Below are 20,256 nucleotides of genomic sequence, written 5' to 3'. Positions count from 1 at the left end.
AATTGCTCCTTTGAGACCTGCCACATTTACTGCACACCTAACAACACCTGCACTTTCATTATGAAGCAAAATTCACCACATGCATTACAGCACAGCTTATTTTCACCTTGGTTACTGGCAAAACACACAGAAGAAGATATCCAAATTCAAGACTAGAAGTTATGGCCAAGATTTCAGAAATCAGAACTCTAAGTTAGGCTTTAAGAGTGGGATCTTCAAAAATATTCACCTTACTAGAAATTCAGGGTGTAAATCCTATTAATCTAAGACCTGACTAAGTTAGAGAAAAAACTTCATTTTCAAATTACCACACACCCAAGAGCTTCCAAGAAAAAAAAAATCCAGATGCTCAGCACCTCTGAAAATACAGCCATTTATTTACATGGCTGCATCAAGCTGTAGTTTGACTCCACATCATTCCTAACGCAATGTTTACTGACCCAGTTTTTAAGCAGCTTAATGTGAAAAAATTGCAGCCGATAAAGACACATTGAAATATCACCCACAAAATGAAGGGTTAAAAAACTCACCCATATTGAAAACCAGGCTAGGAACAGAGATTTGAATCCACTTTGAAAGCCTTTCTAGTTAATTAGTAAGGCATGAGCTCAGCACACTAGACAAAGATTTTTATTTGTGGCTTTGCCACAAACTTCCTTGGAGATCTCCAACAATCTCAACCTCTCTGCTTGTCAGTTGCTACAAATGGGAAATGGGTCTGTGCATACTGCTTTGAGAGAAAAATAGCACTTCATACAGAACACAAGACATGGGGCCTCTCTTAATCAACCCCTGGAGTTTCGTTTCATTTTTTGAAAAAATAATGTGGGTCAATGATGAAAACATTCTTCACTACTAGCTGTTCTATACTGACTTTATTTATGAGGAATCATGTTTAACAAGTCCTTTAGTATCTTAGAAAACTGCTTTCTTGAACAGATGGAAAGATTTACTTTCCTTTTTTCTGCAAAAAAATTACACCTTGTAAAAAATAGAGTATGTAGCAAGAAACAACAGAACAGACAATAGACCAAAATATCAAAGAGGAATCACTTCTAATCGAGTTATTTTTAGATAACACAGTTATTCTGTGTTCTTGTTTTTAGACTATAAGATCTAATCCTGTTTTGGGTAGGGAAGGGTTTCATCCCTAACAAGTCCAAAATCAGTTTGTACACTTTACAGGATAAGACCCTAAGTTTTGCTGAATGAGCTTTACTTACCTGCAGAGCCAAGGTCAGACCCCACTGTTTCATACTGTACCACCCAAACCAAGGAAAACCCGTTTGCCACCTTGTGTTCTGTATGTTCTTCCAAAGCTGCAGCCAGCACTCAGCATAAATACTGCAGAATTGAGCTGACACCTATTGAGTGCCCAAATGCTGCCAGATCTGCTTGAATGACATTTTGATTCTGCTCTGCCACCCAGTATTCAGGTCCTTGCTGTATCTTATAGGATACGCTTATACTGCCTTTCCCGAGATGGAAAGCTTTGCAGCACATGCACGCTCAGGATGGGATCTAACACTACAGAATGCACAGAAATAAGTTTTGAAGATTCTTCTCTTCTTACAGTACGAAGAGAAGAGACAAGTAAATCCCACGTGGCTCTAGCTCTGGAGACTGTGTACTTTCTTTCTGGCCGCTGAGAGGTTAGGAAAACGGATGATCCTGTGGATATTCAAGCATGGATGAAACTAAGCCTGGAAGGTAAGGGAACGTGCACAAGGTTTCACAGAAAGGAGAAAATTTGGATGACCTTGATGGAAAGAGAAGACCAAAGAAAGTGCTATGCACAATGAGACCCTAAAAGGCTCTGAAGGAAGACAATGTGGAAATCCATTTAACTGCTTTTTTCCTTATCAAACTCTTAGTATAAATTCAGATCATATTAACAAAGTGTTTAACACAACAGTGCGCAACTAAAATTCATGAACAATTTAACTAAGGTGAATTCCTGCAGTTCTCAGATCGCATAATAAACTTTGAGTATACTTTTCTACTTGCAGAGCTGGCACCTACAATTGCTGCAGCCACTTCTGAAAAACTTACACATGCTACAGCAGCATTCAGCAGCTGTATGGCATGCATGTATGTTAATACTTAGTACACACCCACACACTTCTGTTGTATTGCCTTTTCTTTGTTTTCAGATTATAAGTATTTTTTAATGTAAATAAAGACAGCCAGGTATAACCATCAGACTTAATTTGAACAACTCGTAGCCCATTCCCCACTTGTTAGCCTGAGATAGGTTTCAATTACAATTTTGTTCCTTCCTAATAAAAGAGGTATGTTTCTACTGCTGCTAATAAAAAATACAGAAGTTACTACCACCAAAAGATTTTAGACTAATGAGAGGTATAAAAAGCTGCAAAGAAATTTTTTATATATGTAATACAGATATACACACACATCCCTATATATTTATACACTATGGAAGAGGTTTGAGTAGCACCTGCTATAGCATATTTACATAAGGGCTTATAAGACCCTATTTTTAGCAGATAACTTTCTGGAAACTACTTTTTCAGGAGTTGCGTCTTCCATGCTTGTTCCCCTATTAAGCAAAATCAAGTACCACATTTCTTGTTTATGTCACAGTGAAAAAAAAAAAACCCGACAGTTTTTAATATATTGTTTTCCTCTCACAATGAAAGAATGGCTGAACTTTATAGTTTGAACTCCCAGGATGGCTGACCCCTGCTGATTACTAGGTACTTTTATTATTTAGAAAACACTAATACTAATATTAGTAAATGTTACCATGGTGTATGTACAAACAGTGCAAGAGCCGACCATTTTAATACTCTGCCTCCAAGAGACATTGTTTCTCAGAGCCTGGGTGAAGACAGGCCCAGGAGTCAGCCCCAGGGCCCAGAAGGCAACTCTGCAGCAAGGCAAGAAACAGACTGTGCAGCTGAACCCTTGGACCACAGCATCACATTCCCATCAAGCTGTCCGAAATCAGAGCCTTCCCTTTGCCCCATCCAGCTCACTTGCATTTAGGATGAAAAAGGAAAGGAGCCAGGGCTGTTTACAGAATCGCTCACAATTTGGCTTGGTGCAGCCAAGCACATTCTTCCACCTGCAGTGAACTTAACAGCCATATGCTGTACTATGGACCGTTGCTCAACTGTGGTGTTGACTTCTGGTTTGAAGAGACACTTCACAATGGCACCTTACATTGAAATTACACAAACAGCCATTAAATTCAATTAAATACTTAGCACTGGCAGTTTTCATGCATTTGTCATCAGATGGAAAGAAAAAAATCTCAGATTCCCTGTATTTCATGAAGTCAGAAATGTTACAGCAACCTTCAGAATAGTTCTATAGAAGTCTAAATTGCTGACAACTAGCTCTAACGTGAAACTGAAGGGGACATAAATTTAACATCACATTATTCAAAGTATTTAGATTATTCTATTTATATACATATTCAATATATGCATCAAGACTAGGGCTAGAGCACTTGATCACATGTATATATATAAATCACAGGTGTGTCTGTGTGTATAAGGTTAGGCTGCCAAGAATTTGCCTGTATTTCTTCAGAAGACAGATCTTTTTGAAGGTTTTGAAGGTATCGACAGCACCTCACATCACAACATATTTTATTACCTTTATTTTAGTTAATCTTTTTTTTCCTTAGTTTCTGCTTCTCTCATCCTCACACCCTCTCAGAATTAGCTATTAGGGAAAAAATTTGTACGGGCAGAATTTAACGATCTTTGTAAATACAGTAAAAATTAAATATATGCATTACTCTTAAATTATGTGCTGTTTGGAAATATAAGAGTATATGAAGGTTGCAGGCATATTTATGGTAATAAAGGCACCACACAGTTTTATATAGGCAGCATGAGCTGTAGGGTTTTCTATAATACTTTTATGTATATAAAGAAAACTGATCTGCTGTACACGCACTATGAACACTTCTCAACATACCATATAACTTCCAAACAGAACACTCCGAAAACAAGCCAGAAGGCTTGTGAAGGCACTCTTTTACTTGCTTTTTCTTTATAAGGTAAAATCACTACATAAGTAATGACCAGGTACTCTATAGGCAACAATGCACAAATTATTTCACCCCAAAAGGTTTAACTTACAGCTATTGCTGAGTCTTCTAGGTAGAAACATGGGGGGCTTTAAAGTAAAACACACTATCATCTTTCATAATAATTTGAATTAGGGCTATCAAGCTGCTTAATATGGGTTCAGAAGAGCTAAACTCAGGGACTTCTACTGCAGACAGAGATGAGTCCCTTCAGCTATTTATTACCCTCAGAGCATTAAGCTTACCTTTACCTGTCACAGTCACTGATACTGTTTTCACTTATCCAACATGAACCTTTGTCTTACTTTTACCTCAACCACCACCTTAAAGTTACAGTATCGAAGTGACTTTAACACTTTGTTCAATTAGGGAAATCACAAATGACACTGAAGAAAAAAATCAGTTCATTGAAGTAATGTTCCTTTCGTTGGAATCAAGGCTGCATGCCTTTTCTCCATCTCCAAGACATAGATCTATAACAGGGTTACACAGAAACGGTACCAATAACAGAATATATCAAGAATTTGGAAGGCACTTGCTTCTAATTGCATCACCAAACCCAGGGCATGATTCCTGCATGCGTCATATTGCTGCACTCTGCCTGATGCTATTCCACCGAGAGCAGCTTTGCCCCTTCAAGAAAATGGTAAATGCTTTTCATAAACAAACCCTTATAAGTGCAACTTTTTAATGAATTAATACTGATAATTTACAACATTCCCATATCCTGAACCCTCCCCCCTGAGGAGAATGGCATGGATACAAAATCCACTACTGCAGGCACAGGAATAAACCAGCAATGGGATGATTTCTGATTCTGAAACCAAACATCACCACTCCCCTCCTTTAAAAAGGGGAAAGAGGGGTGGGCGCAAGGGAAGAAAAGAAGGACTGCCAAAACCAGCAGGCTAAGTAGAGTAACCGGAAGCGTACAATTTACTGCTAATGGTTCAGTGTCTGCAAAGGACTGCTCAAGCTGTGCTCAACAAAAACCTCAGTAACAGCCAAAGAGGGAAGCAAAAAAAGGCAGTATGTTTGGTTTTACTTTCTGTCAAATACTGTTAAATATGAACCACTTAAAAAAACAGTATGAAAGAATGCAATAATGCTTTGTACAGGTGGTACTGAGGTCCCTGGCTGGGCCTTCAGACAAAACCATTCCCATGTAAACCTTAAAGAGGATTAATCCTCAAGGACCACTGTAATGAGACCTTAAAAGGCTGAACAACAGCAGCCTATCACGGAGGGAAGCAGTAGCCTGCTCCCAGAAGTCTTCTCTAGCAGAGTTACATCAAAGCAAACTGGGACCAGATAGCAGGATTCTGCAAGAATCCCTTATCTCGGCGCTAGCGGATGCTTCTCCTCTGATTGTCTTGAACTGCCACCTGTCCCAGGCATCTTTGAAGGCAACGCTAAGCCTCTGATGGATCTGACCTCCTTGAGCTGAGATTCTTTTATGTCTTTCTTCATTTTCTGCTCTGTTACATTCTTTCCCTGAAATGCACACTACATGAAACAAAGGGAGTTCTCACTCCTTGACTTACTGTCCCCAGCTATTTGAAAGCAAAAAAACAATGTTAAGGATTATACTCCACCCGCAATATGGAGCTGTCCTCAGGAGACGAGCCTCTTATTTTTGAGAGTTATAACTAGCTGGTTTTTACACGAAGGGACTTTACGATGAGGTTCAATGTTGCTGGGAGCCAAGATATGAAAGCTGCATATCAGAGATAGCTTAAAAAAACAAAAAGGTTCATAATACAGAAGTATATGAAAAATCACATTACAAAAATAAGCAGGAAAATAACCAGGAAGCAACAAGCCTCAGAGAAAACACCAAATTACGGTAGGGTAAGCATGCACCCCATATTGCACACAAATACCCTATAATATCAGGGTCTAGTATATTGTAGCAGTGCTGAATTCATCCTAGATTAAAACAAAGAGTTGGCCAGTTTGAATAAAATAGCAGCTCTGCTACCTGAGACACATTCATACATTGATATAAAGTATACACCCTGGCTCACACACAGGGATATAGCTTTACCATCAATGTCACGCATTAGGGTTCCATGTGTAAACAGCGATACGCTGGCAGTCACACTCCTACCGCCTTGGTGACATGTACTTCCAGTAGGTATCAGCCAGAGTTAGAGAGCTGAAGATGCATTCAGGGGGTTTTCATCAGATTTTATTCTGGTAGCTACAAGCCACAACATAGAAGTCACCACAGTCCTAAAAAGGCTGGGCTGAGGGGTAATGCTGCTACAGCTCCCACCTCTAGCTTCCTACTCTTGCGTTCAATCAATTCTGGATCACCTTTTAAGTCCTTTTCTTCTAACCGCATGGCACTGTCAGAAGAACAAGCAGCAAAGTATGGTTAGGCTGAAGAGGATGTTGCCTGCCAACAGCACCTCTCCGTTCCCTGTGCTGACAAAATAAAAGGGTGTCATTAGCTGCAGTGAGGTGGGGCTCATGAAAGTATTACGCAGCAGGATGGAAGCAGGAAATAGAAAGCACCTTCTGCTTTTGAAGCTTCCTGGGAAATCACAGCTGGGAGATTCAACCAACCACATAAATGGCAAGACTCATCAGACAGCTGAGCTGCACACTTGATCTCTCATTATTACACACAGATAAGCAAAGGCTGCAGCAACCAAGGAGCAGATATAGAGGGTTGGAATGTTAATTTTAAAAGGCATTACATGAAAAACACTACTGAGCAGACCACAGCATTTTCTGGAGTCAAGACTTACTGGCACGTATTGCCGAACCAATCTGGCCTCAAGGCAGGCTCAGAAGGAATTTAAAGTTGAAGATGACTTCTCCCCATCCACAATAACAATTCTCACAACAGGGTGTTGTGCTTCAGAACCATGTAGCAGTGTCAGGCTAGCACCAGCCTCCCATAGGAAAATACAACAGTCACTTCTCAACAGCCAGCAGAGCACACCATTTCAGATAACTGTCTTCCTTTGTGAGGGTGACAGAGCAGTGGAACAGGCTGCCCAAAGAGGTTGTGGAGTATCCTTCTCTGGAAACATTCAGAACCCACCTGGGCAGTCCTGTGCACCCTGCTCTAGGTGTCCCTGCTCGAGCAGGGGGTTGGACAAGATGATCTCCAGAGGTCCCTTCCAACCCCTACAATTCTGTGATTCCTCAGAGAGCTGTGTCAATACCTTGTATAGCCTCAATAAGCAGGATCCATATCTACATCATCTCTTGAAGGCAGCCCAGAGGCCACCCCCTTAAGATAAAACCTGTCAACCTTGCACTTTGCCAGCCTCCAAGCATGGCCTCAGCAATAAGTGGCCTACACACCTCTCGTCAGCAGGACCCTGCACACCCGGGGGAAGGCAGGTCAGGATGCAAAGGCACGAGATGCTTTAACTTCCCTGTACAGACCACCTTTTTGGAGTGGTATACTCACAAAACTAACATCTATGGGAGGAACCACTACTACAGCCCATGTCCTCAACCTGCCCTTCTAGTTTATAATGCACAGAGGATGGAAGGCACTACTAAACATAGGACGTGTTAATCTGTGACATACATGGTAGGTAACTACCGTCTTTGAAGAGATCTGCCATTTCCCCATAAGAACCTAGAAGCATTTTCATAAGCCAGCATTTTGGGTTTCATTCAGGTTTTGTAATTTTTCCCATGGGAGCAGACAAAGCCACATCAGGCCTGTGGTCTTTATTTTTAAGGGTTTTCTTCCAGTCAGCTGTATGTGCCAATAAGCTTAGTTAAGTTTTCTGTACTCAAGTTGACAAATCAAGAAAACCTGAAAAGCTCTAAGAGTGAAGGTATGCATACGCCATGGTCACTGCCAGTCTCAGCCAAAGTAGGGGCATATATAAGCAAGCCATACATCAGACTTTCCAAATCAAACATCCCAAGTACTGGGCAGCTCAATGATTAGCCAGTGATATATGACCACTGCTCCTCTTCTCCCTTCTAGTTAAAAGAAAAAAATTCCACTCCTATCATAGCAGCAATTAATGTTTTTGATGTCTGGCACCAATCTTATTGTTAAAAACACTGTGGATCACTGGTGCTTATGCCAACTTAAATATAGTCCAGCATGAAATGTGGCTTTGGTGCCAACAGCTTCCTATCACCATACCATGCTGGTCCATCCCAGTAAAGTGAGCAACCACTGTTTATACATAACATAGGCCTTGATCCAAAAAACCTTACTCACCCAACTAACCCAATTTCATTTCAACAGTGACATCTAACAGAAGTCAAGGCCAAAGCTGAAGGCTTTCAGCAGTTGTATCTGTAGGCAGGGTAGTGAAAAAACATACAAATCAAATGCAGTACATTTTTACACTAAGGAGTATGACACGGGGGAATGAAACTTATTTCAACACATTCTACTTCATTAGTTAGTTACTTCAACACTTGGTATGGTGTTACACTCAGCTGTTACCATAATCAGTCATTTAGCTGAACGTATGTCATATACCATTACTTGTGGCGTGTTACCATAAGCTACTTCAACAAGGGACTGTAGATAGAGGATAGCTCTTCATTTGCAAAAATGGTAACATGGATCCTTAGGAATTATGATTTTAAATTACAACTAGCACGAGGAGCAGGTAAAATGAAAGGGCAGAATATAAGGCAACAGGGGATTATTATAAAGTTCACTGAAGCCAGCAGCAGTTGAGTCACTGAATTCATTGGGTTCTGGATCAGCGCCGTTCGGCTGTTTGGGAAAATGATGGCTCGGGGCAGCACTGAAATGTGAAAGGGAAACCAGAATGAACAATGGGGGATCCTCTCTGCTACCATATTCAGTGTGAAGCACAAAAACATAATTTAGATTACAAAGCAATTCTGTTATCAAGGAAGCTATCTGTGCTGAACTCTAAAAACTCAGCAAGACAAATTCTGAAAGACAATACAAAACATTCTTTCGCCTTTAAGTGATTACTCTAATTTTTAAAAGGAAGTACAGAGATGATGTACAAGCCTGTACAAACACACACTCCCATACACGTACTGCCTTTCCTGTCGCCATGTACCAACCACCACCACAGATGCCAATGACCACACAGCAATAGAGCAACTGTACTCTAAAACAGAGTTACCAACACAGTGATATTTAGTACAGGACTGGTTCCATGCACTGGTGGCTGCTGTCTGGGCTGTAAATTTTATGATCACAAATGAAAAAAGGTAGCCAGTATAACTCTGACTGAAGGGGAAGCATTACTGACATGATCTCCAAACTCAGATGTGACCCACTGAGCAAGCTCAAGAGCCCCAGTTGTTAGTAATTTGAGCAGTGTTTTAATAAGAGGTTAGAGAGTACTGTGTAAACTACCCAAGAGCCAGGCTAAGAGGAAGCTAATTGGGTTGCTAGGTGTGAATAAAAGGAAGCAGAGGCTATGGCTAAGAGGCTCTCCTCCTAAGTACTAAGCTCAATCAATAGGAATAAAGCTGTATTCACTAGCGACCCTGAAAATGGTTCAGGAACCAAAGCATTTAAACTGTCTTAAAAGTAAAGGCCTGTTCAACCCCGGGATCCAACAGGAAGCCAAAGCTGGTGCTGAGAGGCTCCCATGGGACAATCTTGAACCTACACCTTGGCAACAGGAACTACACTGCATTTCAAAGCCTCCCTTGACAAGTCCATCCACAGGTCCACTGTGCCCCCTCACTGCCACTACCCCCACTACCCAGCTTGAGGCATCCTCTTGGACACAACACGCTCCTTCAGTCCCCCACATTGGGGCTTCCCCCCGGCCCCAAGGGGAGCAGCAAGGAAGGATAGTGCACATCAAGACCTCAGTGACAAGCACCTGAAACACAACAAAATTAACATAAGAGAACGATGAAAGAGGAGGACCCTGTGGACACTAGCTACTCCGCAATCTCAATATTGCCACAGATTTCTTCACGAGAGCTGGATAATGGCAGCAGAGACAGGGATGAAAAAAGAACTGAACTTAAATGTTTATTTTCTACATTTGGACACACTGATCTGAACACCCAGTTACATCACTGACACGGATTCAGCTGCCTAAACACAGACACATAGTGCCATCTTAGTCCCCTAAGGCAGTTGAGACATTCATACAGAGTTAACAGATACGATACAGGATGTAGTGAAGACCAGCCTTTCCAGGGTGGCAGTCACAGACCAGCTAGGAACCTCCCAGGCATAAAAACATCACTTGAAACCTGCTTAGGCAACTGAATTCCCTCTATTGCATTAGCCAGAAGGAAGACCACCAATCCAAGAGAACCATCTCCCTGGCAGTGCAAAGTACAGTGGTTAAGTACATGGCAAGAATCTGCCTCAATTCTTGGTGAAAATCACGATCTCTGAACCAGCATCTGGTTCACGTGCTCCCCATGCTTTTCCACAAAGCCTCCAGTTGTTGCAGCCATAAAGCTCTGCACAGATACAGGTAACACATCTGACACCAAAAGCCACATGAGGCCGAGCAGTGGCTACCTCTTCTTAAAGCTCTAAGCAGCCAAGTCAAAGAGGTTGCTTTTCAAATGGCATCCCTTGGCCAAGAAATGCTTAGAGGGCAGAGCACTCATACAAAGCTGACTGACAGACAGCAATGTCAGGCATTATGGGATGCTTCAAAATTTGCAATAATCTTCCTCTGGCCACCAGTTCTCTGCACACCTGTCATTCTTTGCTAACCCCTTGCACTACACAGCCTCCACAACAGCACAAAGATCACTCTGATAACTAATAAAAAAAGAGAAAACTAATGATCTTACCTGTTGAAATGGCAGTAATGAGCACAACAGTTTTATGTCAGGCTGTGGGGTTTGAGTTTTTTTTCTTGGCGGGTTGGGGGGGTGGGGTGTTCATGGGTATATTTTTTTCAGAAAACACAGCAATGGGAAATACTATATCTCCTGCATGCTAGCAGATCTCTAGGAGGGAAGAGGAAACTTTATCAAAACTTTTCAACTCTGATTTTTATAGCTTCTGAATTTTCCCCCCCATCTTTCAGCTGCTAATGCTATGGAAGTTACCATGTAGGGATACAAGATCAGTCCAAACCCACTACAGATCTTGTCACATGGCTCTTAAAGACATTAATGTCTGCAGCAACTTTGAAGAAGCTTTTCATTCTCTCCTGATTTGGGGACAGCTGATCTGCCTTGAGGCTGAAGAGAGGGATTACATTATTTCTTGGCTTTTTTTTCCAGAATTCTTAACTATGATTCTACGGCTCTGAGCAACATATTCTGCCTCCTTCCATGAAGGCAGTTATACAACAAATACATACTGTAAAGCATCTAAAAAAGTTTTAGCTGACAAAGCAAATGAAATCTGTGACAGAGGTGTTTTTGCATTTGTCCTCCATCTTCATCTTCACTATTCCTTAAAGAAAAAAAAAAAACCACACACACACCACCCACCAACCATAAAACAAAAAACCTCACCCCACAGCTTACATGCACATGAACAACCCAAAAAAAAAAGCTGAGATTAACAGGATTCATCTGCTTCTCAGAAGGCTCCACACCCAGTAGCACCTGGCAGATAAATTCTTAGGTGCAACAGAGGGGTAAGTTGCTTTTTTTTTTTTTTCAATGTGATCCTCAAGACATTTTTAAAATTTTGAAGTCCAACAGAATTATGGGGCCCTAAGATGTCATAAATGTCCTATTCTACCCTCCACACAAACAGGATCACCTCTTTCCATTCCATTGCCTATAGTTTCCAGCTGAAATTAATACTACTGGTAATGACAAGAGAAAAAAGTCAATATTCAAAGATATGTATTCACCTAAACTTAAAAACAAAACAAAGCAAAAAAAAACAGACCTAAAAGAACACCTTTCAGCTTCTCAGCCACATTACATTCCAAGCGCTTTCAGGTATTGGCATTTCTGCAGTCTGTCTCATGCTGAGGAGAAAAAAAATCTAGTAGAAAAATGGACATGTCTGTGCCACTTCCAGCTGTAAGTCTATGGGTGCAATTGTTACTTCCAAATGAGAGGACCACGCAGGGGCAGCAACTCCAGGGCTCTCAGAAGACAGCACTTATTCCACAGAAGGACTCCAGAGAAATGGGCAGGAGTATTTGTAGTGAGCAACACCTCCCAAACATGACCAGGGAGGTATCTTAGAGAAAAGATTTCTATTTATAAGCTGCTGTTAAGCTTAAGAGATTTGCAGCACCTTCCAAAATTTCAGAATGAAGTTGCCTCTGACCCTAAATTTGATTTTGAGAGCAGTAATGCTTTTTGTTTGATACTGTTAAAAGATATTAGTACATTTAGTACATTTTAGATTTTTACCCTAAAACTGTTTTTGCAAACATGCTGATTTTCTCAAAGACCAACATTTCAGTTGTTCAGCTGATACCAGTAATCTGACATTCAGTTTTGTACTCAAGGCTTTTCTTCCCTGAAAGTTAAGTAAAATCTAAAACTTTTATTATTTTCAACTACCCCTCCTTAACAACATTTGGAAACCACCCCATAAATCACTGCCAGGGAAGAGCTTTGTTACTAGAGCACTTAAGCCCTTCCCTGCAGAATGCTGCAGAAAGAGCTGAAGAAGTAAGACCCAGATTTTCAAAGGTATTTAAGAGGCCAAACTCACTTTGAAATTGAAGAGCCCCTAAATGTCTTTAAAGACCCTGGCCTTAAATCTCTACAATGATTCCTCACTGACACTCTCCTACCACTGTCCAACAAGGCTGGGGGGAAACCATCACAGGCTCCTGCCACCCTATGACACTGGTAAACTAGAGGTGAGCTAAGAAAAGCATCCACTTTGGGACTATCAAGAAGTGTCTTGGACTGTCCCTCCAGAGTCCTGAAACATGCCAGGGAGAGGACGAGGGGGACCACCACTTCCCCCTCTACAAAACAAATGGAGACCCCCTTCCATGAGATCATCTGCTGATGGCGACCTGGACTTGCTGTCATCATCCAATGCACCACATATAGCTGCCCATCATGGTTCAAGCCATATTGCCATGAAAAGTCACTGCTTTCTAATTACTGCGTTTTAAGGCAGTGTTTTCAGTTACCAGTTTGCATTTGCAGAAACGGAATCTAATTTCGTTTTATTTTCCTCCCTCCTTTTTCCTTTCCTACGGGGAGATGACAGAAGGGGAATTCTTGTCAATAGAAATTAAAATGCGGTAAATGAACAAGTGCACGTAGTGAACCAGCACTGTATTTTCCTTGCTGTGGTCTTTTGTTCACATTGCAAATTGATTTTGAGATGACATCTAACACTGGGTAATCTAACCCGGGCAGTTATAGGGGGCCCAATCCTTACAAAGCACTAGTCCAGACACAGTCAGTGGGAACTGAGGGCAATCAATACCTTTGGAGGGTTAATCCTATGAAATGTGCAATGAGTAGTTCCCACTTCCCCAGATAGATACAGAAGCTTCAAAACCAGCAGAATAAAACCCCAGTAAAGAAAAAAGAAAAAAAAGAAGAAAAGTAAAGAAGTGAGTTCCTGCTTTCAGCTACTTTCAATGCAACCTCTCTGAAATGAAGGGATGTACCAGAAAGAGAATCCTGCCAGGGCCATTCCTGTATATATGAATTTTTAGATCAGAGCCAACTGAACTGTCACTGCTCTTTACTTAAGATAATTCTTCAGGCTTTACTAATTAGGAGCTAACAATTCTTTCAGATGAGCTGTGGGAAGAATACCAGCAGTATGTTTTAAATCAAAGTGTTTACATCAGGAATGATTCATTTTTTCCATGAAGAATGACTTGTTTGACAGTCTTAGCACTGCCATAAATCTGCGTGGGAATTAAAATTGGGGAAGAGAATAACAAAGGGAAGTTGCTATCCCCACCTCCCCTGCCTCAGCCCCACCTCTAGAGACAGCATTTACATTAACAAGGGGCTCCCACTACCATTGCAATCAGTGTTTGAGAAACACGGGGTTTAAATCCATTTAAGAAACACTGTGATTAAGCTCAGTAACCCTGGTCTTCTCAAAAAAGAAAAGGTGCAATACATGAAAAGAAACTCCAGCATTTTTGTCATCTGCCCTAAAGCTTTTAAAAATAGCTTTTTAAAAAGTTAGAAAAACAAAACCAAAACCCCCACACTTTGTGAGCAGTATTTAATCAGTACTGAAGAAATCCATAACAAAAAAGAGAAAACAAAAATTTCTGTCTTGGAGGACAGAGCGCTGTGGGCTGAGCATGAGGCTGCTCTGATTCTCTGTTGCTAAATGGTTGAGGGGCTCTCTGGCAGTGCAGAAGGGCCGCCAGCTCCACAGCATGTTTCATCCCAGCTGTCTGAAAAGCTGGTCCACTTGAAACACAACCATTATCCCCACCCACACTCTGCAGGAGAGCAAACTCCCCCTCAATGAGGTATTTATTCCATGTATATGGTAACTATTATTTCCAACATTTACAACAGCAGTTATTTTAATTGGGAAAAAAAAATATGACAAAAAATCCTACAATGCACATATACAGACACACACACTTACATATAGAAATGCAAAGCATTCAAGTTGTTTCTAATAACTGCAGCTCCTGGAAGGGACATGCATTCCACACACAATTGACTTAAATGCTCTTTTTTCTTTTCTTGCCATAAAAATATACAGATGTCCTTCTTCAAAAAAATTATTTTCCCTTTTCCTGTGTTACAGGAAGCCTGCCCACACTTTTAAATACAAAGTGGGTATAAATAGAAGCACAAATTAGGCATCTTGAAGAGTCTATTTTCCAACCACAGGGAAACTAAGGAATTACTGTGAGTATTTACATACCCAACTACATTGAATTAAAACAGTATTTTCTATCCATATGCCCAGCAAAACTGGCAAGAAACTAAGGAAGGAACAATAGCCTTGCTGGTTCTTCACCTGTTGCTACAGTGGGACTGGGGTACATTTACATTATTCAGTTTTTTCATATGGACCACTATAAGCGTCAGCCTGAATACAGTCACTGCTCGGATGAAAGCATGTCTTATATATATACATGATAGAACTACTATGAAAATTTCAGTAAGCCTGTCTGCTTTCCTACAAATCTAACTAGACATTTGTCTCCTTAGTTGTCCTTCTGTATCACATCCATTAAAAGTAAATAAAAGCATGATGGCTCTTCACAACATTCATAGCTTGAGGGATTTTTGTAAATCTGTGAGTACAAATGTACAACCCACTACAGCAGTGGTGAAGCAGGTCTGCCCATCTGATGTTTTCTGACTTGGACTTCTGCTTTAAGATCATGTTGCTCATTTAAAATTAACTTATCTCCTGTTTCTCTACTGTTACATGCTGGATAACTTCTGCTGTTCTCTCAACTTCTGGCATCAATGTTTTTCTCATAGCCCACACATCCTAACTAGCTAGCATTATTGGTCACAATATAGACCTAGTACCTTCATTATATCTTGAGAATTCTCATCAAAAGGCAAATTCAATAAAATTAAATGAACTAAATGCACACCCATCAGACTGATTCTGACCAGCCAGCCCTTTTTCTTCAGTCTGAATCTTTGAACTAGATTTAAGGGGTGAGCTGGCAGCTGATCAGATGGTCAAAGTGGCAATTGTCACCACTAAATTCAGCACAAGGTTGTCTGGGGGGGTTGTTTTCATCCCACATTTCATCTTTCCCCAGCCACACTGCCTATAAACAGAGAAGCTATTTTGCTTCCCTAATAAGATTTTATTTTTAAGTGAGATTTGGGGGTTGCATTAACAAACCGTAAGCTACGAATGGTGTCTCCAACCCACAAGCTAGTATCACTACGCACTGCTGCTCAGGAGCAGTGGTTTGCTCTGCACATTCATGACTCTCTGGCAGACAAGTCTGCTGCTGGTGTGCTGCTGCACATCCTCCTCAGCAGAAAGATGAGTAACTCCCCCAGAGGGTTTGAGCAGGGCTGTGTGAGAGAGGAGGGTATACAGAAACCAACTGCCTACACTAGAAGAAAGCTCAAAAGGTTAACTGCAAAACTTTTTCCCTAAATACTGGTCTAAACTATAAAGACAACAAGTGTTCATTTTCTGATAATACCTCCATCCTTATTAACAATCAGGCTTTTTTTAAAAAAAAAAAAGGTTGGTGAGACTTAAGGTTGTGCGAGACATACTTTGATCTGCACCCTGATGAGTGAACATTCCCCTTTGCTGCTAGCCCAACTAATGAAGGGATAAAATTAGCTTTTATCCCTGGCTCTTTCTTTAGCAAAAAAACATGCACTAATCAGCTGTCCTCACTAATCAGTCGTCTGGCTAATGACCTTTTGCCTTAAAACACTAAAATTTCTGAATGATGTGGAAAAAACCTAACACAGACTGGCCCCTCTTTGTGGGTCTTAAGCCCATCATCTGGAACTGGAGGCTGGAAGGTTAAATGGCAAATCTGTATCCTGACTGGGTGATAAATCTATAATCAAAAGGCACAAGCCTTGACACCTCAAGATGTACTTCATTACTACACAACTAAATGATTTTTTCCCCCCCTTTCTTTTTTTGTAAACTAGAAGCAGATGAAAAAATTGCTTAACTTATATTTGCCTGTGGAGAAATCCTTTCCACATCTGTGTTCAAGTGTCAGTTAATTTCTTACTTTTTTATTAATGCCTGAGCAGGAATTCAGAAGTAGAAACCATTTGCCTTTTCCACCCCCCCTACAACTTCAGGGAACTATAGCAGGGGAAGAAAACTGCAAAGCCACTCCATCAGCCCACATACTCACACACACAAATTCCTAAAAAAACCTCCAAAACAAAGACCCCCAAAAACACTGCAATAAACCTTCTACCCAAAAAAAAAAAAACCACATTTTTCTTGTACAAGGCACGGTCCTTCCTTCTCTTAATACCGTACTTTAACGTTGTTTTAAAAGGCTGATTTTAAGGCCTGTTTCATTTTCCTTCTGTGCTTTCTTTAATGAGGCTTTTTTTCTTCATGTATTAAGGAGGTGGAGCAAATGCAACCCTGGATGGCTGAGGATTAGCAACAGATGAGATGTCCTGTGCAAGTTGCTTTGCAGAGGCCTGTGATAATTTTGTGCTGCAATGCAACTGCCCCCCAGTTTTTAACTTCAGAAAAAAAGATTGTATTACCTCAACCCCGCCCCTAGACAGAGCAGTTCTCCCTGGGGACAATGCAAGGCAACAAGTAAAACTGCATTAAATTTGACAGCCTTCCAACTTTGCATCCCCAAACAAACCAGCAATCAATACTCACGGTAATGAGGGTCCATGTAACCGTTTCGGGGGTCCATGGTAAAGAGTGTCCCACGGTAGGGTACAGAAGGTTCAGGAAGGTGCGATATAGATCCATGGATCTCCTTCTTGATTAATGAGGCCCTTTCCTCGCTCGACGTGGAAGGCTCTTCACTGATCTTGCCGAGGCCTTGCCCACCCTGCGGCTGCATTGTGATCGCGTTCCTTCTCTCTCTGTGATAGGTCTGCCCAGGACTTTCATCCTCTGCAAAAAAAAAAAAAGAGGGAAAAGAAAAAGAGAAGGGAAGGAGAAAGAGACACGCACTTTTAGCCCATTTTTAGCAAACATAATAAAGAAAAGTTCTCCCCACCACCCTCCTCCTCACTAACCCCTCCTCACAGTGTAAGTTTGTGACAGTAGGTGCATGTGTGGCTATGAGAGATGGTCTGGGGAAGCCCGCCTGTTCCGAGCGGGCAGCTGCTGAGCGGTAGATCATCGTCACCCATGCGCCGATGCTCCTACCGGCAGGGCTATCAATCATGAGAGAACAGACACAGGCTTGCTGTTTTCTTGCCTCTGGGACAAGGAGACTGGGAGTTTGGGCTGCCTGATAGGTAGGCAAAAAACAATTTGTCACAGAGGAGAAGATGAACCCCGCTGGCTGGGCCTAAATCAAACCTAGCCACCCACTGCTGCTCTGCAGCCCAGCTCCAGTCCCTGGAGGTTTGCTTGTGTGAGAGGCTGGAGCCTCGCAGGAAGGTCGCTAGCAATCAGAAGTGGGCTACAATAAAATGGGTAAAATTGCTCAAGATACAGCGCCAGCAGCATCATGCAGGCACAAGTGTGGCCACCATCTCTACCAGTGTCACCACGAGGACGTGGAACGTGGTGGAACATGCTCCCCCCTTCTTCCCCATATCCACACAAAAACCCACAAATTTTTAATGACTAAGGGGAAAAAGAAAAAAGTTAGGATATCAAACCCAAGTCCTAGCCTGGACTAAACCTCTAGGCCTGTTGTACCAACTGTGAAGGGAAAAGGGCCTCCTGATGATGGCTCCACCAGAATCCCTTGCAGGCAGCCCCAGGACCGGGTGTGGGACCAGCCCCCTGCTCCCCCGTGAATTTTAAACACCACAGACCACGTGCACCCTTCAAAATCGAGCCCAAACAGTTCTAGTCTTCAGAAGCCAGATGCACGTTCCTGGGTACATTTCACACATCCCATATGGTGGAGGGATTTTGTTAGCTACATAAGTCTCTACTGTAAATGCTCTCCTAAAGTTGCATTATTGCATTAAAACACAGCGACTTTTCTCTAAACAAGGACAGTTGCTGGCTGTAATCCCGGCCCATAAGCACACTCCAGGTACAGCCTTGCTCCATCACCCACCCTGCACATACAGGCATACACCAATACATCTTGAAAAAGTATTGATAAATATGCTTAGCTTCAGAAGTTGCTCAGCAGTTCTGTAAGTGCATGAAGAACCTCATATTAAACACCAGGATACAAAAAAAAGGTAACTGGGAAGGAAATCAAAACACCCCTAGGAAATAAAACTAAGGTACACTCACTCTACGATCCACACACAAGGAAGAATCATTGACAACAGTGCCAAGACGGCATTTCAGTTTTCAGCCCTGACCTCAAATCTCTGACTTTTTACTTGTACTTTGCTCTGGTACACTCGTTCACAGCACAAAAGCACCAGTGAGCAATTCACCAGTAGACTACTTTCACCAAGCTTGACACCAGCATAACTCAAACTACTCACCTTCATATGAATTAGATTAGAAACAGGCTCCATACGCATAGATACCTGGACCTGAATTTTAGCCAATATATGCATAAACTAGCTACACCATTGCTTTGAATGCAGTGCTCACTGGGCTTCGCCCTGCCCCCTCTCCCCCCAAGTAGCAACAACAAGAAAACCCAGCAGCATAGCCTATTGAGTGCTTAATTATTTTTCTATCTCCAAGTATTACAGCAACCAGGGTCTGCTGACTTATCAGCATCTTCCAGGGACTGAATTCTTTTTACAGCCAGCAGTAATTCTCCATACAGAGCATTTCCAGGATTGGGTCTGAGGAGAAAGAGTTAATGGAAACGGACAGCACCACTGCAGAATTTAAACCCTTTGCCCTTTTCTACTTTTTATTAATATGCACAGGCACCGGTCCCTGCTCTTGATTAGCAGGGTTTAAGGTTTCAACTTTTTACACCAAAGCTGGTTTTAGTTAAGAAAGTGCAAAAGGGAGTCTAAAACTTTAAAACTTATATGAGGTTTTTAGAAAGCTGCTTGTATAACTAAAAAAGTTTTTTAAAAAATCACCCCAAAGTCATATTTTCCATCGTGTTTCTCTCTAGCTGGAGTCTTTTATGTTAAATTTCAACCTAGAGTGAACTTTCACTGATGAGATGTAAACTCTTGTAAAAATGGGGGATTACACTCTATTTGAAATCCTGACAGACCCTTAAGCAGAGCAAGCTAACCTGTGCTACCACAGTATGGAAAGAAGCAAGCTGGAGTGATTTGTGGGGCTGTATAATCAATCCGAGGATCAGATAGTATTTCAGTTCTTTTACACTTCCACATAAAGATAATATTTGTTAAAACTGCCATCCTGGGATACAACAAGAAGGTGACGTCTGTCTGCAGGCTCCACTTTTATTCTTCCCTTCTCAAAACATGTACGCGTCATGAATCAAGGTACTAGTGACTGTTATGGAACAAGCCGATTTTCCAAATTGCTGAATGAAATTCAAAACCTGCTTGCAGTAACTTTGAAACTAAAGGAAAAGTGTGCTTTGTTTTAATAGGCTTTCCTTTTTTCCTGGTTCCTCAAGGAAAAAAGGAAAGAAAAAAAGCTGTGTTTTTCCTTCTGCATCAAACAGTCTCTCCCCATTATGAAATTACTGCCGCGTGCTGTTAGAAGTCAAACGTTTCTGTACGCTGTCTGCCATGTAAAATGTCACCAGAAGTATTTTTTTTTAAAGTAAACATTACAG

The 20,256-nt window shown here is 41.5% G+C and overlaps 1 protein-coding gene across 2 annotated transcripts in view; it reads right to left on the bottom strand.

The window, feature by feature from the left end:
• The window catches only part of GLI3 (GLI family zinc finger 3), a 211,385-nt gene that overhangs the window by 126,945 nt on the left and 64,184 nt on the right, over positions 1-20,256 (bottom strand). For both annotated transcript variants that reach the window (XM_064443852.1, XM_064443853.1), the window contains exon 3: positions 17,262-17,504. In XM_064443852.1, the coding sequence (XP_064299922.1) occupies positions 17,262-17,504 (243 nt within the window). The remainder of the gene's footprint in view (positions 1-17,261; positions 17,505-20,256) is intronic.

Source organism: Phalacrocorax carbo, chromosome 2, assembly GCF_963921805.1.
Source record: "Phalacrocorax carbo chromosome 2, bPhaCar2.1, whole genome shotgun sequence".
In the NCBI taxonomy this organism is placed as follows: Eukaryota; Metazoa; Chordata; class Aves; order Suliformes; family Phalacrocoracidae; genus Phalacrocorax; species Phalacrocorax carbo.
The sequence above is the reverse complement of the archived record's forward strand: the minus strand, read 5'-3'. Positions and strand labels throughout refer to the sequence as shown.